General features: G+C 45.9%; 1 protein-coding gene across 1 annotated transcript in view; it reads right to left on the bottom strand.

Annotated features, from left to right (window-relative positions):
- The window catches only part of gra (granulito), a 113,180-nt gene that overhangs the window by 46,415 nt on the left and 39,442 nt on the right, over positions 1-27,323 (bottom strand). The window contains exon 5 of the mRNA XM_067975294.1: positions 1,307-1,442. Coding sequence (XP_067831395.1) covers positions 1,307-1,442 — 136 coding nt within the window. The remainder of the gene's footprint in view (positions 1-1,306; positions 1,443-27,323) is intronic.

Genomic DNA, 27,323 nt, shown 5'->3' with positions numbered 1-27,323 from the left:
GGACCTCGATCCTTTTCCTTCCTATGTCATTGGTTCCCATGTGGACCACGGCTTCTGGCTGTTCCCCTTCCCCCATCAAAATGTTCTGCACCCTCTCAGTGATGTCCTTTACCCTGGCACCAGGGAGGCAACACACCATGCGGGACTCATGTCAACGGTTGCAGAAACGCCTGTCTATCCCCTGACTTTCGAATCCCCTATAACAACTGCATTTCTTTTGCCCTGAACAAAAGCCTCTCTTCCCAACTGCATCCAGATAGTATTGGCACTGACATTTTGGATCCTCTACTTTTACCAAAGCATGGGAACAAAATCTACCTATTATCAGGAAAGTTTCTTTTCAATCAACTGGTACCTGTGAGTAAATGATATTCCTGAGCCCTGACTATGGTCACAAACTGCCCGACCTATACAGAAAGATTTTGTGAGCTAGGTTATTAAATAGCAATGATCAGGGATAACTTGCAGTGTCGTCCAGCAGCTTCTGATGCTCTGTGCCATTAAAAAACAACAAATGCACATGTCCTTTTAGACATGTTTTTGTTTTTCACGTTGCCCCTGCCAAGCGACTTACAAAATGGTAAACAATGAAGAAGAATGTCTAGTAAAAAAGTTAATGGAAGTACTGAGGCTCCCAATATTCTGATAGCCACAGGTGGCCAGGCTCCCACTCCCAAGGTCAATCTCCAAGCACCTGTTAGAAAATCAACTGCTCCACTCTTCTTGACCACCAGTCCTTTCTTGAGCTGTCCTCTTCTCCTTATCTCCGACTCCCTATCACACAATGCCCGTTGACATCTGGCAGGTTGCTGTTTCATTCAACCCATGTTGCACTCATGTCGGATGGATTTCCCGTTCACAGTATGACAAGTTTATATTGGTAGTTTCCATTATAAATGTGGACATAGGATTTTATAATGGAAATAGATAAAAATAAGGCCAGAGTGTATGACTTTTAAATTGGGACTGATACATCTACATGCCCAGGTCAAATTATTCCCTGCCCTCTAACCCCATTCACCTGAAGAAAACATTTTGTCTTAACTCGGTCTAAGCTAAATCATAGGTGGCAGAGTTAAGTTACAAAGAAGAACACAAGAAATGGAAGAACTTTCCAAAGGGCAGAGGACCATGTGGATCCTACGAAGTTCTTAAAAGGATAATGTTCCTTAGTTGTCCCTAATTTTGACAAGGGGGTTGTTCTACTCGCATGCTCAATTTATTGCAGTAAGTTTCATAACCTTTACACCTGTATAAGTCTTTGGATTCTGCTTATACTGTCTAGAAATATTAATAATCCAGTTACCCTTCTTTGTGCCATCTCCCTGACCAGAATGGCGTCTTTCTATCGGTCGTTCTTGTCCTTTAAGATCTTGTTTGCTTCTAAATGTTGGGACATCACTCCACTTGGTTTCCCGTTGTGCATATCCACTTGAAATAGTCTGCAAAGTTTTTAAACACAGGTTACTTATTACAAAAGTCTGCATCATTCATTTATCTGCAGGGTTGCTGGAAGCAAAACAAAGCTATAAGGCAGGAAAAAAAACACTGGGAGATTAAATAGGATTTTTGTCGTATCTATTTCCCTCACTCCCAGCTCGTAGATAACAGCAAGTGTATTTCTTTAAACCCTGAGGCCCATCATTGGTGGTTCAAATCCCATCTGTCCCACTGCTGTCGGTGCCCTTGACCTATTGGTCTAACTTTTTGCTCTTTTAATTTAATAAATCTGGTAAATTGTGGGCTAGTACCAAGGAAAATGGCTATTAAAACTACTAAAATGCCATAAACACTTAACTGGTTTACTAATGTCCTTTGGGGAAAAGAACCTGCCACCCTGGTCTAGCCTACATGTAACTCCAGTCTCACACTATGTGGTTGACTCAGTTGTAAAGGGGCAATTGCTATTTTGCCTTCTTAGGGCACATAGGAATGGGCAATAACTGCAGGCTTGGCAGTGATGCCCGCATCCCAAGAACAAATTAAAAAGGAATAGCGACTTTTGCAGAATGCCCTAATTAAGCCTGAATGCTCTCAACAATAACATTCTTTTTTAGCATTAATTTCATCAGCCGATGTTTAGAACCAACTTTATTCAGTGATCAACAACTGCAAGTTAGCAATATCTTAGTCTGATCCATGTTAAAAGCCAGGGACTGATGCACTTTTGATGTCGTGAGAGTGACACCAACTTCAACTAATGAGGAGAATAAAATGAAGGCACAAAATTGTCCTAAAATTATTTCAGGAACAAATTTATAATGACATTTTAGGATTGCTCAATGTACCAAATGAAGTAAGGTCGATACCCAGCAACACTTGCAATTTACTGATGCTCCTGGCTGAAGCCTATGAAATTAAGAAGTCTGTTTTCGATGCCATGAATTTCAACTCACATGTAGTCATAGATTCAGAAGGATGATGACTTATGCAGAACCACATATATTCAAGTGAGGAAAGGTGAACATCAGTTTAATTGGGTTGGACATCCAAATATTTTCATAAAAAATAAAATTATGAAAGAACCATTATGAACTTTGTTTATGCGAGTGGAAGGTGCCTTATTCAGTCATTTTAAGAAGGGGTGGTGCCTCATTAAATCATTCTACTCAAAGATAGTTGGCATATTACATATATATATATATACTAGCAGATGATCCAGTAGCATGATGAATCAGAATATATATTGTTTATATTATTTTGACAGGGCAAGGCATTAATAAAGTGGATGTCACACAGCACTGTTCAAAGACAAAAATAAATATATGGCTGAATTTATGAAATGGGGTTGGTTCACCACCGGGACCACATTGTGGGAAATCACACGCATGTGCCTTATGATTTTCTATCAGTAACTGAACGTTACTGGTGTGTTCAGATTTTCTGTGGCAGGCTCTTTCCAAGAGCACATAAGAGATCTCAGTTATATCTCCCAATCTTCAGTGCACTTTCTTTTATCATGGAGGTCACTAATACCACACTGACGGCAAGCTAGGACTGGTGACTTTATCAATTTTCATTTGGAAAACAACTAGCAGCAGGAAAGAGCCCTCCACTTCTACTCTGTGGCAGGATTCGAACAAGTGCAGTACATAATTGACTGAACTCATGTGGCCATAATCCCCGATGCCTCTATCCCCAATGCAACTTCAATCGTGAATAGAAAGGGTTACCACTCCATGAATGTACAGGTGGCCTGCAACTATTACAGAATTATGTATATACCTTGGCAGCTCACACGATTCCCTCGTCCTATTACAAATTACCGTGCCAACATTATTTGAAGGGCCAAGAAGACTCCAAGGATGGCTGTAGAGGGACCCAGGATATGCATTACTGCATCTAAGGAGGTGCAAACTGGCCTATGCTTCCACCAGATTCATAGTGGAACACATCTTTGGCTTCCTCAAACAAGGATTCCAATGCTTGGACAGATCAGGGGGAAATACTACAGATTTTTGTAGCCAACTGTATCCTGCAAAACTTTGCATTGCAAAAGGGGCCTAAACATTGAGCAGCAAGATAGAAGGCAGGCAGGAAACAGTCAATCAAACTTACATTAAAGTCTACAATGTATGGTGCAGGTGCGTTCAGCGTGCTTCCCTTTAGTGAAAATATATGGTGCATATCTTCTACTTCCTAACTGTACTCTATCTAAGTTGTTCCTCCAGTGGGAGGAGGAAGTGGTGTGGATGGCTGTTGGGTGTCTTTGTGTGTTTTCATGGGCTACCAGAGCTTGTATTTTCAGTGACACATCTGTAATCATTTGAGTTGGATGGCAGGAGGTTATGGATGTGGTATCATCCTGAGACATCTCCATCACTCGAACCAGCTACTGAGGGGAACCCCTCAATGTAGTTACAGATCTGTATGAGAACAAATAGCTGCACAATACTTGAGCTCTGCATGATGGCTGTCTATCTGATTTCCATCCGAGTGAATCCAGATAAGGCAGACTATTGTAAACTAGAGACCAAAGTCTGTGTAGCTCCAATCAATACATTTGTTGTGGTAATTGTGCCTGTATTGAGGAAACCCTCGAGCTGGACCTCCAGCCAGTAGATTGCATCACCTGCAATTGCACTTGCAATTGCTCTTCCTCAACTCATGCTCTGTGCTTTATTAAGTGCTCCCTCCTGCAACAGACCTCACTCCAACGCTCGAGGTGCTCAGTTGAGGCCGAACATGGGGTTCAGCCACTTCTTCCACTTAGGGAACAACATACTTTACAATGTTTGCAGGGGACACCCCTTGAAACATTGCTTCATATGGCAAGATACTGCAATATGTTACATTGAAATGGTGCAATGTATGCTTGTGTGTGAGGGAATGAAGTATGAGTGAATAAGGAGACACTGAATGAATAGCAAAAGATATTAGTCAAAGGCTTAGAAGATGCCTCGACTTCATCTTACCCTACTTCCTCGATGGTCTCTAAGCCCATAATCTCCATACACCTCTCATGAGAAGTCAAAGGTCACGGCTTTGACGACCCTCATCCTGCTTGCATGGCTTCCTCTTGTTATGTGCAGATTTCTCTTGCAAGCAAATATAAAAGCAACATATGTGGGAAAGAGGAATGTTAGAGAAACCATGCGCCACTTAAGTACCCAGAACTCGAGTCACCTTATGTGAGTTCATGAACATGCAATATTAAGAAACCCAGGGCTGGCACTATACTTGAAACTCATTAATTGCTGCATTTAACGCATGCTTTAGTAAGCACTGTGCTATGGCTATATTACACAGTGCCATGGATGAAAATTAGCATGCCTGTGCATTTAGCAACACTGAACAATTGATAAAGTTCACTGCATTCTCAGTCATAATGGTGCATGAAATTTGCAGTGAAGAGTAATAAAGATGCTTAGCAAGTCAATTTCTAAGGATGTTGTCACACTTACTGTCCAGAAAATCACTTCCTCGCCTGCTCCAAGATTTGGGCCACTGGTGAGACTACATTGGTGTGCTCCGTAACCTCTTCTATGCTGTTCAGACGATACTCTATTGCAGAGCGTCCTCTCTTCCAAACAGGGCCATATTTCACTGCAGGACCACCTAAAGCAGTACCTCCAACACCTGATTATTAAATTGGGTCTTTTAACTCTGAACCATGTTTGACACTAGGCAAAACTGCACTTTTAAGGGCAGCAGTTAGTGGCAACTGCAATTCTGTCGCTAACCTCTGAGCACTTCCAGCTCGTTATGCACGAAGTGCTGGGAGGTATTAAAATATTTTAATTAGTCAACCTCACGTTATAGTACGAATTCAGCTACTTTTCCTCAATGCATATGCAGCATTCAATATGCAGTAATACTGGTGCCATTGTTTGGGGGACACATTCTTGGCCCCATTGTTTCTGTCTTTTCTCTCTTCCCCTCTGAGTCCTTTTGTTACCAGAGTATATATGCAGATTTCACATGATCCTTTCCTGATGTACTCAATATGTAACTTTTACTTTTTTTTTTTAAGGCTCAGGATGTGCAGGAAGATGGAAAGTAACATACTGGTTGGAGGTGGAGATGAGGAGTGCATTCGCAGAGGTGTTGCAACATCAGCAGCTGAAAGAGAAAGTGGTGGGTCCAATGAAATGCTCCTGCTGAGCACTGCGTTTGCAGCTGCATGGGGCAACTGGTGGCATCAAGGAAGTGCTGAATAGCAGAAAAGCAGCACCAAGCAGCAGAAAAAATGCAAGAGATATAATCCACAAAGCTCAATTTGTGTAGTAAAAAAGATCTGGAAAATTCAAGGCCTAGAAAATCGATTTTGCCCAAAACAGGTGCGGAAGGGGTGGTATCAACTCAGGCGACACGTAATATTTGTGCTGCCTGTAGATTATCATGCATCAGGCATGCAGTCAGCACTAACTAGGGTTGCCAACTCTGGTTGGACATATTCCTGGAGGTGTCATCACATGACCTCCTGCCTCCAACTGCCCCGCCCCCACGCTCCTGCCATTGATCACCCAACATGTCCATACTCGCAGTGCACAGCCTTCCCACGGCAATTAGAAAATAAACAGTCTCTACATTGCCTGATTGGATGATTCTTGACGGTCAGTCAAACAGCCTTTTTGTCCCCATGTCCAATATTTTTATAACTAATGAACAAAAGTGTTCAAACAAAATTTATAAAATAATACAATTTTTTTTAATGTCCCTATGATTTTTCTCCTGGGTTGATTGCAGTAGTGTCCTGGTGATTAGTCTTTAATTCCTGGAGTCTCCAGGGCAATCCTGGTGGGTTGGTAATTCTAGCGCTAACCATGTTACTCATTGGCTGCACGCCTGTTTGGTAGGTCAGATATTGAGCTTCACAGACACCACTTAAAGGCAGCCAGAACCTATTAAAGGGAAACTGCACCCTGGCTACAGACACTATAGGAAGCTTCTTTAGCTAAAAATAGCTGATAGATCTACTGACCTAGACCTAGGTTCATCTATGCTGCCTTGGAGGCACTGTTCCAGGCAGTGGACAGGAACAAGTATATCTTCTTACCCCCAGGCAGCAGGAAGCTCTCCAGGTATCAACTCTGGCAACAGTAGGAAGAAATGGCAGGCACAGCAAGTCAAAGCCAGGAGCTTAGCTCCAAGAACTTGGCTGCAATGCCTTAAAAAGTACAATGACCTCACCAGAGTTGTCAAGATAAGAATACTACTCCCTGCTACACCTCCACCAGCTACAGCCTCACTACACTCTCCTCCCTTCATTCTCCTACAATCACTGCACCATACATCCCTCTCCTCCCATTCACAACTATTCGAAAATCACATCTGACACTGCCTACCAACTATTCAACAATGATCAGCACATTCTCAAAACATCTCAAGACATTCATAATCACAGTCCCTTCTTTCTTGCAGGAGAAGGTGGTGTGAAACTCCTGGGCAGAAGCTGCCACTAGAGGAGGCTGAGCCCGTCTACGTACCCTCTTCTCCCCCTCCAAGAAAGCATGCTGGCCATCAGAGTCGGGGGGGAAGAGTGATGACTGTAGCGACTAGCTGGAGGAGACGTCGCGTAGGGTTTTCTCACACCTTTTCCTCTTTATCCCTTACATCAATCTCACCCTACACACACTGCATGGCAAATTGCAGATGCTTACAACATCCGCTTCTCTCTCTCTGCTTTCCCATCACACTGAAAGCTACCCCTCATCCCTCTCTTTCATTTCAGGTGCTGAAGTATGGAAATACCTCTGCCAGTGGAGAAAGAGGAGGCCAGCCTTCCGGAAGATGCAGCATAACTTGATCTGACCCTTGCAAGCACCAGCTCATACATTAGCACCATATGTACTTCAGAGGCTAGGTCATAAGAGTGATCTTCACGTAGTGAATCGTTGGTCACGAGTGCGCAGGAACTAAGGCAGGGGAGGAGGGGGGGGGGTAAAGGAATAGGACGCCACTAGTGCCAGCTTGACGGACAATGTGATCACAAACCAGTTCTGCTGAAGACTCAGATGCTGACTTCGAGGCCCAGCCTACTGAAGACTTCTTAACCAGTACACTTCCGGCCCAATGAGGAAGGAGGCATTGCTGGACTTGGTTCTAGTGAATAAGGCGGGCCAAGTGGAGCAAGTGTCAGTGGGGGAGCATTTTGGCAACAGCAATCATAGTATCATAACGTTTAGAATAGCTATGGAAAAGGATACTCTAAAGTAAAAGTAAAGTAAAGTAAAGTAAAAATACTCAATTGGAGGAGGGCCAATTTCAATAGGATGAGAACATATCTAGCCCGGGTAAATTGAAATCCAAGACTGGCAGGCAAAAATGTAATTGAACAGTGGGCGGCCTTTAAGGAGAAGATGGTTTGGGTACAGTCTGGGCACATTCCCACGAGGCAGAAAAGGTAGGGCAACTAAAGCCAGAGCTCCCTAAATGACAAAAGAGATAGTTGTAAACAATTTTACAACACCAAGTTATAGTCCAGCAATTTTATTTTAAATTCACAAGCTTTAAATTCAAAGAATTTAAAATAAAATTGCTGGACTATAACTTGGTGTTGTAAAATTGTTTACAATTGTCAACCCCAGTCCATCACCGGCATCTCCACATCAAAAGAGATAGTGAGTAAGATGAAACGGAAAAAAGGGGCATATGACAGATGTCAGGTTGATAACACAAGTGAGAACCAGGCAGAATATAGAAAGTTCAGAGGGGAAGTGAAAAAGGAAATAAGAGGAGCAAAGAGAGAGTATGAGAATAGACTAGCGGCCAACATAAAAGGGAATCCAAAAGTCTTCTACAGGCATGTAAAACAGTAAACAAGAGGAGGGATGGGGCTGATTAGGGACCATAAAGGAGATCTACTCATGGAGGCAGAGGGGATGGCCGAGGTACTAAATGAGTATTTTGCATCTGCCTTTACCAAGGAAGAAGATAGGAACATAGGAACATGAGTAGGCCATTCAGCCCCTCGTGCCTGCTCCGCCATTTGATAAGATCATGGCTGATCTGTGATCGAGCTCCATATACCTGCCTTTGGCCCATATCCCTTAATACCTTTGATTGCCAAAAATCTATCTATCTCACATTTAAATTTAGCAATTGAGCTAGTATCAATTGCCATTTGCGGAAGAGAGTTCCAAACTTCTACAACCCTTTGTGTGTAGAAATGTTTTCTAATCTCACTCCTGAAAGGTCTGGCTCTAATTTTTAGACTGTGCCCCCTACTCCTAGAATCCCCAACCAGCGGAAATAGTTTCTCTCTATCCACCCTATCTGTTCCCCTTAATATCTTATAAACTTCGATCAGATCACCCCTTAACCTTCGAAACTCTAGAGAATACAACCCCAATTTGTGTAATCTCTCCTCGTAACTTAACCCTTGAAGTCCGGGTATCATTCTAGTAAACCTACGCTGCACTCCCTTCAAGGCCAATATGTCCTTCCGAAGGTACGATGCCCAGAACTGCTCACAGTACTCCAGGTGCGGTCTAATCAGGGTTTTGTATAGCTGTAACATAGCCTCTGCCGCCTTGTACTCTAGTCCTCTAGATATAAAGGCCAGCATTCTATTAGCCTTATTGATTATTTTCTGCACCTGTTCATGACACTTCAATGATCTATGTACCTGAACCCCTAAGTCCCTTTGGACATCCACTGTTTTTAACTTTTTACCATTTAGAAAGTACCCTGTTCTATCCTTTTTTGATCCAAAGTGGATGACCTCACATTTGTCCATATCGAATTCCATTTGCCACAATTTTGCCCATTCACCTAATCTATCAATATCGCTTTGTAATTTTATGTTTTCATCTACACTGCTTACAAATGAAAAGATGCTGCCAGAGTCTCAGTAAAGAAAGATATGGTTGAGATACTGGATGGGCTAAAAATTGATAAAGAGGTACTAACTAGAAAGTCACCTGGTCTGGATGGGATGCATCCAAGGTTGCTGAGGGAGGTAGGGTGGAAATTGCAGAGGTACTGGCCATAATCTTCCAAACATCTGTAGATACGGGGGTGGTGCCAGAGGACTGGAGAATTGCAAATGTTACACCCTTGTTCAAAAAAGGCTGTAAGGATAAACACAGCAACTATAGGCCAGTCAGTTTAACCTCAGTGGTGGGGAAACTTATAGAAATGATAATCCAGGACAAAATTAACAGTCACTTGGACAATGTGGGTTGATTAGGGAAAACCAGCAAGGATTTGTTAAAGGCAAATCGTGTTTAACTAACCTGATAGAGTTTTTTGATGAAGTAACAGAGTGTAGATGATAGCAATGCAGTTGATGTGGTGTATATGGACTTTCAAAAGGGGTTTGATAAAGTGCCACATGGTAGACTTATCATCAAGATTGCAGCCCATGGAATAAAGGGGGCAGTAGCAACATGGATACAGAATTGGCTAAGTGACAGATTGTTTATCGGACTGGAGGGAGGTGTACAGTGGTGTTCCCCAGGGGTCCGTGCTGGGACCACTGCTTTTCTTGATATACATTAATGACTTGGACTTGGGTGTACAAGTGATCTGAACGGGAGCAGAGGGGAGAGACCGAAAGCGGGGATATAAAGAGCGGCGGCCCGAGGCCCGAGACCAGAGCGGCAGCGGACCTGAACGGGAGCAGAGGAGAGAGACCGAGAGCGGGGATATAAAGAGCGGTGGCCCGAGGCCCGAGACCAGAGCGGCGGCGGACCTGAACGGGAGCAGAGGAGAGAGACCGAGAGCGGGGATATAAAGAGCGGCGGCCCGAGGCCCGAGAGGCGGCGGACCTGAACGGGAGCAGAGGAGAGAGACCGAGAGCGGGGATATAAAGAGTGGCGGCCCGAGGCCCGAGACCAGAGCGGCGGCGGACCTGAACGGGAGCAGAGGAGAGAGACCGAGAGCGGGGATATAAAGAGCGGCGGCCTGAGGCCCGAGACCAGAGCGGCGGCGGACCTGAATGGGAGCAGAGGAGAGAGACCGAGAGCGGGGATATAAAGAGCGGCGGCCCGAGGCCCGAGACCAGAGCGGCAGCGGACCTGAACGGGTCAAAAACAACAGAAAACCAAGGAGTGACGTCACAGGACAGCAGGTAAGTGATTGGTTGGTGAGTATTACTGTTTTTTTTCCTCTCAATTAGGGCATTGGTTTAAACTAAGAGTTGGGAAACTAAGCAGCTTTTATAGCAGGTCGTGTTTTTTTTAAAGTGAACCTAGGTCCCTAGTATAGTTAACATTTTCTAATTTCAACGTAATTTAAAAGGGGTAACTAAGCTAAGGCAAGTCATGGCAGCAGACCTCGCACCCGTGATATGCCCCTCCTGCAAGATGTGGGAAGTCATGGACACTACCAGTGTCCCTGCCGACCATGTGTGCAGGAAGTGTGTCCACCTGCAGCTACTGACCAATCGTATCTCGGAGCTGGAGCTGCGGGTGGACTCACTGTGGAGCACCCGCGATGCAGAGAAACTCGTGGATAGCACGTTTAGCGAGTTGGTCACACCGCAGGTAAAGGGAGTACAGGCAGGAAGTGAATGGGTGACCACCAGGCAGAGTAAGAGGTGCAGGCAGGTAGTGCAGGGGTCCCCTGTGGCCATCCCCCTCTCAAACAGGTATACCGTTTTGGATATTGTTGTGGGAGATGGCTCACCAGGGGAAGGTGGCAGCGGCCAGGTTCATGGCACCATGGCTGGCTCTGCTGCACAGAAGGGCAGGAAAAAGAGTGGCAGAGCTATAGTGATAGGGGACTCGATTGTAAGGGGAATAGACAGGCGTTTCTGCGGACGCAACCGAGACTCCAGGATGGTATGTTGCCTCCCTGGTGCAAGGGTCAGGGATGTCTAGGAGCGGCTGCAGGGCATTCTGGAGGGGTAGGGTAAACAGCCAGTTGTCGTGGTGCACATAGGTACCAACGATATAGGCAAAAAACAGGATGAGGTCCTACAAGCTGAATTTAGGGAGTTAGGAGTTAAACTAAAAAGTAGGACCTCAAAGGTAGTAATCTCAGGATTGCCACCAGTGCCACGAGCTAGTCAGAGTAGGAATGACAGGATAGCGAGGATGAATACGTGGCTTGAGAGATGGCGCAATAGGAAGGGATTCAAATTCCTGGGACATTGGAACCGGTTCTGGGGGAGGTGGGACCAGTACAAATTGGACGGTCTGCATCTGGGCAGGACTGGAACCAATGTCCTGGGGGGAGTGTTTGCTAGTGCTGTTGGGGAGGGTTTAAACTAAAGTGGCAGGGGGATGGGAACCGATGCAGGAAGTCAGTGGGAAGTAAAGTGGTGACAGAAACAAAAGGCAGTAAGGGAGCGTGTACAAAACATAACCGGACAGATGGTCTGAGAAAGCAGGGCAAAGACCAAGGGAAGTCTAGATTAAACTGCATTTATTTCAATGCAAGAAGTCTGATGGGCAAGGTAGATGAACTCAGGGCATGGATGGGTACATGGGACTGGGATGTTATAGCTATTACTGAAACATGGCTAAGGGAGGGGCAGGACTGGCAGCTCAGTGTTCCAGTGTACAGATGCTATAGGAAAGATAGAGCAGGAGGTAAGAGAGGAGGGGGAGTTGCGTTCTTGATTAGGGAGAACATCACGGCAGTAGTGAGAGAGGATATATCCGAGGGTTCGCCCACGGAGTCTATATGGGTAGAACTGAAAAATAAGAAGGGAGAGATCACTTTGATAGGATTGTACTACAGACCCCCAAATAGTCAACGGGAAATTGAGGAGCAAATATGTAAGGAGATTACAGACAGCTGCAAGAAAAATAGGGTGGTAATAGTAGGGGACTTTAACTTTCCCAACATTGACTGGGACAGCCATAGCATTAGGGGCTTGGATGGAGAGAAATTTGTTGAGTGTATTCAGGAGGAATTTCTCATTCAGTATGTGGATGGCCCGACTAGAGAGGGGGCAAATCTTGACCTCCTCTTGGGAAATAAGGAAGGGCAGGTGACAGAAGTGTTAGTGAGGGATCACTTTGGGACCAGTGATCATAATTCCATTAGTTTTAAGATAGCTATGGAGAATGATAGGTCTGGCCCAAAAGTTAAAATTCTAAATTGGGGAAAGGCCAATTTTGATGGTATTAAACAGGAACTTTCAGAAGTTGATTGGGAGAGTCTGTTGGCAGGCAAAGGGGCATCTGGTAAGTGGGAGGCTTTCAAAAGTGTGTTAACCAGGGTTCAGGGTAAGCACATTCCTTATAAAGTGAAGGGCAAGGCTGGTAGAAGTAGGGAACCTTGGATGACTCGGGAGATTGAGGCTCTCGTCAGAAAGAAGAAGGAGGCATATGACATGCATAGGCAGCTGGGATCAAGTGGATCCCTTGAAGAGTATAGTGATTGCCGGAGTAGAGTTAAGAGAGAAATCAGGAGGGCAAAAAGGGGACATGAGATTGCTTTGGCAGATAAGGCAAAGGTGAATCCAAAGAGCTTCTACAAATACATAAAGAGCAAAAGAGTAACTAGGGAGAGAGTAGGGCCTCTTAAGGATCAACAAGGTCATCTATGTCCGGAAACACAAGAGATGGGTGAGATCCTTAATGAATATTTCTCATCGGCATTTACGGTTGAGAAAGGCATGGATGTTAGGGAACTTGGGGAAATAAATAGTGATGTCTTGAGGAGTGTACATATTACAGAGAGGGAGGTGCTGGAAGTCTTAACGCGCATCAAGGTAGATAAATCTCCGGGACCTGATGAAATGTATCCCAGGACGTTATGGGAGGTCAGGGAGGAAATTGCGGGTGCCCTAGCAGAGATATTTGAATCATCGACAGCTACAGGTGAGGTGCCTGAAGATTGGAGGGTAGCAAATGTTGTGCCTTTGTTTAAGAAGGGCGGCAGGGAAAAGCCTGGGAACTACAGACCGGTGAGCCTGACAACTGTAGTGGGTAAGTTGTTAGAGGGTATTCTGAGAGACAGGATCTACGGGCATTTGGAGAGGCAGGGACTGATTAGGAACAGTCAGCATGGTTTTGTGAGAGGAAAATCATGTCTCACAAATTTGATTGAGTTTTTTGAAGGGGTAACCAAGAAGATAGATGAGGGCTGTGCAGTAGACGTGGTCTACATGGACTTTAGCAAAGCCTTTGATCAGGTACCGCGTGGTAGGTTGTTACATAAGGTTAGATCTCACGGGATCCAAGGTGAGGTAGCCAATTGGATACAAAATTGGCTTGACGACAGAAGACAGAGGGTGGTTGTCGAGCGTTGTTTTTCAAATTGGAGGCCTGTGACCAGCGGTGTGCCTCAGGGATCGGTGCTGGGTCCGCTGTTATTTGTTATTTATATTAATGATTTGGATGAGAATTTAGGAGGCATGGTTAGTAAGTTTGCAGATGACACCAAGATTGGTGGCATTGTGGACAGTGAAGAAGGTTATCTAGGATTGCAACGGGATCTTGATAAATTGGGCCAGTGGGCCGATGAATGGCAGATGGAGTTTAATTTAGATAAATGTGAGGTGATGCATTTTAGTAGATCGAATCGGGCCAGGACCTACTCCGTTAATGGTAGGGCGTTGGGGAGAGTTATAGAACAAAGAGATCTAGGAGTACAGGTTCATAGCTCCTTGAAAGTGGAGTCACAGGTGGATAGGGTGGTGAAGAAGGCAGTCAGCATGCTTGGTTTCATTGGTCAGAACATTGAATACAGGAGTTGGGATGTCTTGTTGAAGTTGTACAAGACATTAGTTAGGCCACACTTGGAATACTGTATACAGTTCTGGTCACCCTCTTGTAGAAAGGATATTATTAAACTAGAAAGAGTGCAGAAAAGATTTACTAGGATGCTACCGGGACTTGATGGTTTGACTTATAGGGAGAGGTTGGATGGACTGAGACTTTTTTCCCTGGAGAGTAGGAGGTTAAGGGGTGATCTTATAGAAGTCTATAAAATAATGAGGGGCATAGATAAGGTAGATAGTCAAAATCTTTTCCCAAAGGTAGGGGAGTCTATAACGAGGGGGCATAGATTTAAGGTGAGAGGGGAGAGATACAAAAGGGTCCAGAGGGGCAATTTTTTCACTCAAAGGGTGGTGAGTGTCTGGAACGAGCTGCCAGAGGCAGTAGTAGAGGCGGGTACAATTTTGTCTTTTAAAAAGCATTTGGACAGTTACATGGGTAAGATGGGTATAGAGGGATATGGGCCAAGTGCAGGCAATTGGGACTAGCTTAGTGGTATAAACTGGGCGACATGGACATGTTGGGCCGAAGGGCCTGTTTCCATGTTGTAAATTTCTATGATACAGGGTACAATTTCAAAATTTGCAGATGACACAAAACTTGGAAGGGTAGTAAACAGTGAGGAGGATAGTGATAGACTTCAAGAGGATATAGAAAGGCTAGTGGCATGGGTGGACACGTGACAGATGAAATTTAACGCAGAAAAATGCAAAGTGATACATTTCGGTAGGAAGAACGAGGAGAGGGCACAACTCTAAAAAGGGTGTAGGAACAGTGAGATCTGGCGGTATATGTGCACAAATCTTTGAAGGTGGCAGGGCAGGTTGAGAAAGCGGTTACAAAAGCATACGGGATCCTGGGCTTTATTAATAAAGGCATAGAGTACAAAAGTATGGAAGTCATGATGAACCTTTATAAAACACTGGCTCGGTCACAACTGGAGTAGTGTGTCCAGTTCTGGGCACCGCACTTTAGGAAAGATGTGAAGGCCTTAGAGAGGGTGCAGAAGAGATTTACTAAAATGATTTCAGGGAAGAGGGACTTTAATTACGTGGATAGACTGGAGAAGCTGGGGTTATTCTCCTTGGAGCAGAGATGGTTGCGAGAAGATTTGATAGAGGTATTCAAAATCATGAAGGGTCTAGACAGAGTACAGAGAAGAGAGAGAGAAACTGTTCCTATTGGTGGAAGGGTCAAGAACTAGAGGACATAGATTTAAGGTGAGTGGCAAAAGAACCAAAAGTGACATAAGGAAAAAACTTTTTTACACAGCGAGTGGTTAGGATCTTGAATGCACTGCCCGAGGAGGTGGAGGAGGCAGATTCAATCATGGCCTTCAAAAGGGAACTGGGTAAGTACTTGAAAGGAAAAAATTTGCAGAGCCATGGGGATAGGGCGGAAGAGTGGGACTAGCTGGATTGCTCTTGCATAGAGCCAGTGCAGACACGATGGGCCGAATGACCTCCTTCCATGCTGTAGCCTTTCTACGATTCTATGAAGAAGGCTGACAGGCATATATCAGGAAATGTTAGGTACACTGGGTAGCCTGCCAGCAAGCTTGTGCACAATGTCACGGAGCAAAAAGGAGTCCAGCTCCAACTTGTGTAAAGAATTCGCAGAGCATGGAGACCATTCTGTACAATATGGACCAAGCGGTGAGCTCCACCAACATGATGAGGCCTCTGCTGACAGCTTCCATGGCAACGCACACTGCTGCCCTGGAACCTCAGATGGCTGCCACCTTGGCTCTGGTGGCCAATGTTGACAGAGGCCTTCAAAGCGTCACAGCAGTCCTGCACTCAGTTCTCAGAGAACGCGCAGAGCCATAGGAGTGCTGAGGAGTTGTCTCAGGAGTTGGCTACATGGGAGAGGCACCTGCAGTCCTCTCTCAGGAGGACAGCATGCCAGCTCCTCTGTCAGCCCCTCTGCCAATGTCCTTGTTAGTGCCATACAGCCAGCTGGGCCAGATGGCCAGTCCACGCCGAGATGCTGCCGTCTGCAGCCGGGTTCTCTATTGCCCAGAGCTGCTCAAGTTCGTTCACCCACCATGGCCATCTGAAGTGTCTTCAATGGAAGCTCAGCAGCCTTCCACCTCCCAAATTGTAGCTACTGGGGAAACACTTCATAGGAGCACTAGGATAGGGAAATGAGCACACAAGACAGGCACTAAGGGCTCGCACAAGAGCGATTCTTAATTATTTCCATTAACTGTTAGATAGGGATTTAATTGAGTCCTTCGATAAGAATTGCGGGACCATTGGTGTATTGAGGACGAGAGGGATGGCTTAGGTGAAGCATTCCTTGATGATCTGGTCTCAGAGCTCGATGCCTCTCCTCCTCCTCCTCCTCCTCCTGCAGTTCTGGTTGCCCAGGTTGTGGTAATGGCTGGTCCCCCATGCCCTGATTTGAGGCTCGATTTGTGGCTGCAGCAGATGACATAGCTCGGTGACAGCCTGAGCTCATTGTAGGCCAGCTCTGCAACTGTGTCTGGGTTCCTGACAAGAGTCATGAGGCATGTCCAAAGGGGATATCACTTGTCTTCAAATAGCCAGCCTGCAACCGGACAGCCTGGTTGGAATAAAGGCGGCACAGACGACTAGTGCAAGATGAGTCGTGACTGCTGCCAGGATACCAGGCACAGCCCTGCATGATACACTGCCTGTCCTTTTGTTGAGGAGTGGAATCCCTTACAATTGATAAAGATGCCAAGCTGGTGAAAGAGAGCATGTACGGCAATGTGGGTGCAGTCTATATCACTTGGCACCCTGGGGAAGCCTGCCATGCGGGCGAAGCCTAATACTCTCTCATCCTGCATAGTTCCATCCATGGGGAAAAAGATGTGGATGCTTCTCCTGGTGTTGAGAACCTCGGTGACCTCAGTAGATGATAGCTATGTTGCTGACATCACCTGCTCCAGCATGAAAGGAGCCCATGGCATAAAAGTTAAGGGCCACGGTGACCATGCCCTGATTTGAGGCTTGAGTCGTGGCTGCAGCAGATGACTTAGCTCGGTGACAGCCTCCTTGATGAAATAAGGGCACCTCAGACATTGCTCCTCAATAAAGTTAATGTAGGAAACGTACTCCCTGAATACCCAGAAGGAAAAAGGCCCAGAAGTTAACCAGCAGTCTGAAATGACAAACCAGCATCTAAACTGTAAGTTCCACATGATCTCTTTAAATAACGCTGATGAGGGGTGAGTTCAGCACATGGCGAGTCAGGCGCTAGGGCATACCAAAACCAGAAAAAGTGTCCTGCAAGATGCTTAGGACTATAATTTAAATAAGTTTTTCACTCTTTTAAATTCTTCTGGTGTGCACTCTTGACGCTACCAGAGAAGCTCAATCCAATACGGCAGGTGCAATACTTTTGCCTGGAAATGTACGCACGCTTCCTGGCTGCCATAATGGAAGCTTAGAAGGCTATTTAGCGCCCACAAACTACCCGTTTGGAGGTCTTATAGTGCCCATTTTAAACAAATCAGGAGCTGTGCTGAAGACGATCATGGGAAATTCATCATGTGGCCAATTATAATAAATTAATACAATTTTGTAACCATCAATTAGGTCAGCGTATGATAGAAGTGCTGCCTTAAAAACTGCCAAAACTACTGCTCCTGCAGAATCGGGAGTTCAGCACCAAGTGCCCCGAGGCCTACCTGCCCAATTCCACTGGCCTTGTGTGCACCTCTGACTTCTCAGTAACAGTGTAATAAGGATTTTTACAACTATAATTCATCACAGAGCATGACAACTTCAAGGCCCTCTGCATGGACTGCCAAAGGACAGAGGGAACAAGCCCGGGCAGTTTCTCTCACAAATGGGGACTATGGAAAACTTCAACTCCAACTTACAGTAGTTGGTCATTGCTTGATTTGGCAGGGTGAGGATCAGAGCCATGATGTTGGGATTCACGTTCCTCAGTTCTACCCTATAGTCTTCTCTCACTCAGCTTGCGAGTCATCCTACATGGGGTATGGCAGAAGGGTTTCATGAGGCATCTTCCTCTGCATGTAACCACACGTTCATCCAACATAGCAAGCTCCACAAATGATGGAAGAAGTGCCAGGTGGTGGGCAGGCACTGGCGGCCACAGACATGGCTCCAGCTATATTAGAGCCATCTAATGACCTTGCACCTATAAATACAAAGCCACCTCCATCTTGAGGCCCACAAGGTACAACAGAGGTCTGCCACAATACTTTCTAGTCCCACTGCAGGAGTACTTAGACACAGTAACAGGTAAGGCACTAGAAAAAAAAAATCACACCTTATAGGGTCACCAAGAGGAAGTACAGTGGTCACCACTAGAAGCACCAAATAATTTGAGCACTTTATTTCTCCTTTGTGTTGAGAAGTGTTGTTAGGATAGCGAAAGAACACGGTTAAGATATAGGAGATGGATAGTACAGCATGTTGTGGTGTTTCATTCATCTGCAATACTTGTGCAGGAATTTGATTTGGAAATTTCTGGAATTGCTTGCCGAAACAATCTACCCAGCTGCACCTCCATTTCTTCCATATCCTCCACTGGACCATGGGCCTCCCATTTATCCTGCCACGTGCCTACTCCTCCTAGTATTGTGAAGTTATGTGGCACACAGCAGAACATGATTATTTTGGACACGTTTGCTGGGCTATATAGGAGTAACCCACGAGTGGTTCAAATAGCAAATCCTTGCTTTAGCATCCCAATGCTATGTAGCAATTCTTGTTGAGGGAAGTGAGTAATTGTATTTACATTCTGCTGTTGTTCAATGGTTTCCTCAGTGGAATCATCAGTCTGAATGGATAACCTTGGTTTCCCAGCAGTCATCTGAGCCTTCAAATAACGAGCACTGTGAACTGATGCAGTCATTATGACAGCTACATGCATAATGGGTACTCATTTACATTATATTTCTGCAGCCAAACATTGAGTGGGTTCGTGATCTGGAGTCGTTTCGGGATCTTGTCTGCTTTCTTGCAGCTCTGTAAAAACTTGATGTCTGTGTCTAAATGCGCGATCTTCTTGGATATCCTTTCCACTGTGAGCCGGCAGTTTGTGGTGTCGATGGTAGTCATGATGTGGAGATGCCGGTGATGGACTGGGGTTGACAATTGTAAACAATTTTACAACACCAAGTTATAGTCCACCATGTTCCGCACCCATGAGGACGGCCTCAACCGGGATCTTGGGTTCATGTCACGCTACACGTTACCCCACCAGCGAACAAATGTTATCTGTTTTTAATATAATGGGTCATTTGCTGGCTCTCTCTGCCTTCCGGATGTTTCTGCCTCTCTCTGTGTTTTTTTTTTCTCTGTTTTTTTTCCCTGTTTGTTTTTTTGTTGAATGTGTATTCGGAGGTTCTGCAGGTAACACCTCTCTGTCTGAACACGGTGATTGCCTTGGCAACGGGCAGTTGCAGGGGCAGTCTGTAAACACCATGTATTATTGTTCAATATGTATAAATGCGTAGGCTTCAAGGAGATCTTGAAACATTTGCCTGAGGAAGGAGAAAATCTCCGAAAGCTTGTGAATTTAAAATAAAATTGCTGGACTATAACTTGGTGTTGTAAAATTGTTTACAATTGTCAACCCCAGTCCATCACCGGCATCTCCACATCATGACTACCATCGACACCACAAACTGCCGGCTCACAGTGGAAAGGATATCCAAGAAGATCGCGCATTTAGACACAGACATCAAGTTTTTACAGAGCTGCAAGAAAGCAGACAAGATCCCGAAAGGACTCCAGATCACGAACCCACTCAAGTCCACATACAACTCGGATTACGCTGAGAGACTCTGCCGCCGTACCTCTCGCACACTCCGCAACCATCTCATACACCAACTCTACAGCAGACGCCACAACCTCGAAACCAAGATAGAGTCCATACTCTCAACCTGTACTCAGGACACAGCAGACCAGCTACGTTATACCGCCAAACAGACGAGGCAACGGAACTACGCTGCCTACATGAAAACCAAGAGCAGGAAGCTTGAGAAACTCGGCATCACCACCAGCAACGACCAAGCTTCCCCTGGTACCACGGTTGCAACCACAGGGAAGTCTATTGTCAATTTATCCGACCACACCCTTCAACCAGACGAAATCGAAGTTCTCAGCCGAGGGCTCAATTTCTGCCCCACTACCAAAATGGACCCCACTAGTCTCGCGGCGGACACAGAGGAATTCATCAGGAGAATGAGGCTCCGGGAATTCTACCACAAACCAAGATTTCAGCAGCGAACCCAATGAGACAATCGACGATCCGGAACAGCAGACAGAGGGATCCGCGGTACAGCAACCGAAGAGGAAAGAGTCAAACTGGACTCCTCCGGAGGGTCGCTGCCCTCAGCTGGACATGTATGCTCAAGCTGTCAGGAAATGCGTCAATGCCAGATTCATCAGCCGCACTCAGAAGACAGTCCAGAATGTCACCCGAGCACAACGCAACGCCATCAACGCTCTCAAGACCAACCGCAACATCGTCATCAAACCAGCGGACAAAGGAGGAGCCATAGTCATACAGAACAGAACAGACTATTGCAAAGAAGCATACCGACAACTGGACAACCAGGAACACTACAGACGGTTACCCGCAGATCCGACCAAAGAACACACCCACCAGCTCAACAAACTGATCAAGACCTTCGATCCAGACCTTCAAAGCATCCTACGCATTCTCATCCCACGTAATCCCCGCGTGGGAGACTTCTACTGCCTCCCAAAGATACACAAAGCCAACACACCCGGACGTCCCATCGTATCAGGCAACGGAACCCTGTGTGAGAACCTCTCTGGATACATCGAGGGCATCCTGAAACCCATCGTACAGGGAACCCCCAGCTTCTGTCGTGACACTACAGACTTCCTACAAAAACTCAGTACCCACGGACCAGTTGAACCAGGAACACTTCTCACCACGATGGACGTCTCGGCACTATACACCAGTATCCCCCACGATGACGGCATCGCTGCGACAGCATCAATACTCAACACCAACAACAGCCAATCTCCGGAAGCCATCCTACAACTCATCCGCTTCATCCTGGATCACAATGTCTTCACCTTCGATAACCAGTTCTTTACCCAAACACACGGAACAGCCATGGGGACCAAATTCGCACCCCAATACGCCAACATTTTCATGCACAAGTTCGAGCAGGACTTCTTCACTGCACAAGACCTCCAACCAACACTATACACCAGATACATCGACGACATTTTCTTTCTATGGACCCACGGCAAGGAATCACTAAAGAGACTACACGATAACATCAACAAGTTCCATCCCACCATCAAGCTCACCATGGACTACTCCTCAGAATCAGTTTCTTTCTTGGACACACGAATCTCCATCAAAGACGGGCACCTCAGCACCTCACTCTACCGCAAGCCCACGGACAACCTCACGATGCTCCACTTTTCCAGCTTCCACCCTAACCACGTCAAAGAGGCCATCCCCTATGGACAGGCCCTGCGAATACACAGGGTCTGCTCAGACGAGGAGGAACGCGATGGACACCTACAGACGCTGAAAGACGCCCTAGTAAGAACGGGATATGACGCTCGACTCATCGATCGACAGTTCCGACGGGCCACAGCAAAAAATCGCATAGACCTCCTCAGGAGACTAACACGGGACGCAACCAACAGAGTACCCTTTGTCGTCCAGTACTTCCCCGGAGCGGAGAAACTACGCCATGTTCTCCGCAGCCTTCAACATGTCATCAATGAGGACAAACACCTCGCTATGGCCATCCCCACACCTCCACTACTCGCCTTTAAACAGCCACCCAACCTCAAACAGACCATCGTTCGCAGCAAACTACCTAGCTTTCAAGAGAACAGCGTCCACGACGCCACACAACCCTGCCACGGTAACCTCTGCAAGACATGCCAGATCATCGACACAGATACCACCATCACACGAGATGACACCACCCACCAGGTGCATGGTTCATACTCCTGTGACTCAGCCAACGTTGTCTACCTCATACGTTGCAGGAAAGGATGCCCCAGAGCATGGTACATTGGCGAGACCATGCAGACGCTGCGACAACGGATGAACGGACACCGCGCAACAATCGCCAAACAGGAGGGTTCCCTCCCAGTCGGGGAACACTTCAGCAGTCATGGACATTCATCCACCGACCTTCGGGTAAGCGTTCTCCAAGGCGGCCTTCGAGACACACGACAACGCAAAATCGTCGAGCAGAAATTGATAGCCAAGTTCCGCACCCATGAGGACGGCCTCAACCGGGATCTTGGGTTCATGTCACGCTACACGTTACCCCACCAGCGAACAAATGTTATCTGTTTTTAATATAATGGGTCATTTGCTGGCTCTCTCTGCCTTCCGGATGTTTCTGCCTCTCTCTGTGTTTTTTTTTTTCTCTGTTTTTTTTCCCTGTTTGTTTTTTTGTTGAATGTGTATTCGGAGGTTCTGCAGGTAACACCTCTCTGTCTGAACACGGTGATTGCCTTGGCAACGGGCAGTTGCAGGGGCAGTCTGTAAACACCATGTATTATTGTTCAATATGTATAAATGCGTAGGCTTCAAGGAGATCTTGAAACATTTGCCTGAGGAAGGAGAAAATCTCCGAAAGCTTGTGAATTTAAAATAAAATTGCTGGACTATAACTTGGTGTTGTAAAATTGTTTACAAACATTACCTCAACATTATAGAATAGAAACCCTTTCTGTTCATGGAGGCAGTGTGGCTGATACCTAAATAGGGGCCATCTGTAACACTCTGGACTATTAGGAACCCTGGTTATAATTTTGTGCCTCCTTTCCACAGCGAATGTGATGAATGTGCTGCCCCTTTGGGAAAAAAAGCATCTATCACTCACTTGGTGCACCTTTGGACTGAAGACTGATCTGGCAAATGTGCCTTGGAAGGATCCAGTATCATAACAGCTTAATGCTATGGTAACTATCACAGGGATTACAAGAGCCATTCATGTGGTAGAGACTGTCTGCAGGTCAGCCTGGAGTAGATGGAATAGCTTTCTCTAACAATCTTTCTAGTGAAACAGCTGCAGAGAAGACAGGTAACCCCTGACATGCCCAGGTTGACAAGTCAGGGTTTCTAAATGTGGGACCTGGGGTAATGATGGATGCAGAAAAAATGTTCAGGTGACACGGCACCCATATTTGGTGTCTACTTCTGAACTTGTCCTCCCCTAAATCGTGGCATTCTATGGGACCACTTAAAGGAATTTGTATCCTCACTCACTTTGTTTGCTGCAACTTCAATACTAGCAGCAACCATCAACAGTGGGGAAAAGACTCAAGGAAAAAAAAAAAGAGTAAAAATGATACCCTCCACAGCAACAAGAACTAACACAGGGAGCAAAATTACAGATTAACGGCTAGAATTTTGGGGGGAGATCACTTGCCATAACTGGTGGAATATCAGCGAAGCTCCTGAAGAAATGGCATAAATGGCTCAAAGTAATTTTAAATATAAAACTTGCTTGAAATAGAGCTTTGAGAATTCAATCTCTAGTTTGTTTCAAAGTGTTTTGGAAAAGTCAAATAAAATCACAAATTCTCACAGGCTGAAGGCAGACACCCTTCTATTTCAATCGGCCATGGAAGCATAGTGATAATGTTACTGGACTAATAATCCGGAGACACGAGTTCAAATCCCACCACGGCAGTTAATTAAATAAAATATGGAATAAAAAGCTAGCATCAGTAATGGTGACCATAAAATTACCGGATTGTCCTAAAAAACGATCAAGTTCACTAATGTCCTTTAGGGAAGGAAACCTGCCGTCCTTACCCAGTCTGGCCTATATGTGACTCCAGACCCTCAGCAATATGATTGATTCTTAACTGCCCTCTGAAAAGGCCTGGCAAAAAAGTCACTAGGCACCGGACACGGCAAAGGCCTCCTCATTAACATATGGGGACTTGTGCCAAAATTGGGAGAGCTGTCTCATAGAAACATAGAAAATAGGAGCAAGAGTAGGCCATTCGGCCCTTCGGGCCTGTTCCGCCGTTCAAAGTAATCATGGCTGATTGTCTAACTCAGTACCCTGTTCCCGCTTTATCCCCAAATCCCTTGATCCCTTCCGCATTAAGAAATATATCTATCTCCTTCTTGAATATATTTAATGACTTGGCCTCCACTGCCTTCTGTGGTAGAGAATTCCACAGGTTCACCACCCTCTGAGTGGAGAAATTTCTCCTCATCTCGGTTCTAAATGGCATACCATATCCTGAGACTGTGACCCCTGGTTCTGGACTCCCCAGCCATCGGGAACATCCTCCCTGCATCTAGTCTGTCAAGTCCTGTTAGAATTTTATATGTTTTGATGAATTCACCCTTCCTTCTTCTAAACTCTCGTGAATATAGGCCTAGTCGAACCAATCTCTCCTCATACGTCAGTTCTGCCATCCCAGGAATCAGTCTGCTAAAACTTCTTATCTGAGAAAGGATATCCTTGCCATGGAGGGAGTGCAACGGAGACCAAAACTGCACACAATACTCCAGATGTGCTCTCACCAAGGCCCTGTATAACTGCAGTAAGACATCCCTGCTCCTGTACTCAAATCCTCTTGCAATGAAGGCCAACATACCATTCGCCTTCCTAACTGCTTGCTGCACCTGAATGCTCACTTTCAGCGACTGGTGTACAAGGACACCCAGGTCTCGTTGCACCTCCCCTTTTCCCAATCTATCACCATTCAGATAATAATCTGTCTTTCTGTTTTTACAACCAAAGTGGATAACCTCACATTTATCCACGTTATACTGCATCTGCCATGTTCTTGCCCACTCACCCAACTTGTCTAAATCACATTGGAGCCTCTTTGCATCCTCCTCACAGCTCACATTCCACCCCAGCTTTGTATCGTCTGCAAACTTGGAAATGTTACATTCCGTTCCCTCATCCAAATCATTGATATATATTTTGTGAATAGCTGGGGGCCAAGCACTGATCCCTGCAGTACCCCACTAGTCAATGCCTGCCACCTGGAAAAAGATCCTTTTATTCCTACTGTCTGTTTCCTGTCTGTCAACCAATTCTCAATCCATGCCAGAAAATTCCCCCCAATCCCATGTGCTTTAATTTTGCACACTAACCTCTTGTGTGGGACCTTATCAAAAGCCTTCTGAACATCCAAGTACACCACCTTCTCAAGGGCAATTCGGGATGGGCAATAAATGCTGGCCTCGCCAGCGACGCCCACATCCCATGAACGAATATTAAAAAAATCATCCACTGGTTCTCCCCTATCGATTCGACTAGTTACATCCTCAAAAAACTCCAGTAGATTTGTTAAGCATGATTTCCATTTCATAAAACCATGCTGACTTTGTCCAATCCCATTAATGCCTTCCAAGTGTTCTGTTATCACATCTTTTATAAGAGAGGATAGCTTTTTCTCCACTACTGATGTTAGGCTATGAGGTCTGTAATTCCCTGTTTTTTCTCTCCCTCCTTTTTTAAATAGTGGGGTTACATTTGCAACCCTCCAATCTGTAGGAACTATTCCAGAGTCTATAGAATTTTGGAAGATGACCACCAATTAATGCACTATTTCCAGGGCCACTTCCTTTAGTACTCTGCAATGCAGATTATCAGGCCCTGGGGATTTGTCAGCCTTTAGCCCCATTAATTTCACTAGCAATATTTTTTTTTTTACAACATCCCAGCTGTAGTGCTGATAACCTGTGCTCCAGAACTAGCCACACCTCTAACCAAACTACAGCTACAACACTGGCATCCACCCGACAATGTGGATAATTGCCCAGGTATGACCTGTCCACAAAAAGCAGGACAAATCCAATCCGGCCAATTACCGTCCCATCAGCCTACTCTCAATCATCAGCAAAGTGATGGAAGCTGTCGTCAACAGTATTATCAAGCGGCACTTTCTCACCAATAACCTGCTCACCAATGCTCAGTTTGGGTTCCGCCAGGACCACTCGGCTCCAGACCTCATTACAGCCTTAGTCCAAACATGGACAAAAGAGCTGAATTCCAGAGGTGAGGTGAGAGTGACTGCCCTTGACATCAAGGCAGCATTTGACTGAGTGTGGCATCAAGCAGAAATTGAAGTCAATGGGAATCAAGGGGAAAATTCTCCAGTGGCTGGAGTCATACCTAGCACAAAGGAAGATGGTAGTGGTTGTTGGAGGCCAATCATCTCAGCCCCAGGGCATTGCTGCAGGAGTTCCTCAGGGCAGTGTCCAAGGCCCAACCATCTTCAGCTGCTTCATCAATGATCTTCCCTCCATCATAAGGTCAGAAATGGGGATGTTCGCTGATGATTGCACAGTGTTCAGTTCCATTCGCAACCCTTCAGATAGTGAAGCAGTCCGTGCCCGCACGCAGCAAGACCTGGACAACATCCAGGCTTGGGCTGATAAGTGGCAAGTAACATTCGCTCCAGACAAGTGCCAGGCAATGACAACCTCCAACAAGAGAGAGTCTAACAACCTCCTCTTGACATTCAACGGCATTACCATCGCCGAATCCCCCGCCATCAACATCCTGGGGATCACCATTGACCAGAAACATAACTGGACCAGCCACATAAATACTGTGGCTACAAGAGCAGGTCAGAGGCTGGGTATTCTGCGGCGAGTGACTCACCTCCTGACTCCCCAAAGCCTTTCCACCATCTACAAGACACAAGTCAGGAATGTGATGGAATACTCTCCACTTGCCTGGATGAGTGCAGCTCCAACAACACTCAAGAAGCTTGACACCATCCAGGACAAAGCAGCCTGCTTCATTGGCACCGCATCCACCACCCTAAACATTCACTCCCTTCACCACCGGCGCACTGTGGCAACAGTGTGTACCATCCACAGGATGCACTGCAGCAACTCGCCAAGGCTTCTTCGACAGCACCTCCCAAACCCGCAATCTCTACCACCTAGAAGGACAAGGTCAGAAGGCACATGGGAACAACACCACCTGCACGTTCCCCTCCAAGTCACACACCATCCCGACTTGGAAATATATCGCCGTTCCTTAATTGTCGCTGGGTCAAAATCCTGGAACTCCCTTCCTAACAGCACTGTGGGAGAACCTTCACCACACGGACTGCAGTTCACCACGACCTTCTCAAGGGCAATTAGGGATGGGCAATAAATGCTGGCCTTGCCAGCGACACCCACATCCCATGAACGAATAAGAAAAAAAAAATTTTTTTTTTTACTAATACTGGTTTCCTTCAGTTCCTC

The sequence above is a fragment of the Heptranchias perlo genome, chromosome 3, assembly GCF_035084215.1.
Source record: "Heptranchias perlo isolate sHepPer1 chromosome 3, sHepPer1.hap1, whole genome shotgun sequence".
Lineage (NCBI taxonomy): Eukaryota > Metazoa > Chordata > Chondrichthyes > Hexanchiformes > Hexanchidae > Heptranchias > Heptranchias perlo.
Note: the sequence above shows the minus strand (reverse complement) of the source record. Positions and strands in the feature narration are given on the sequence as shown.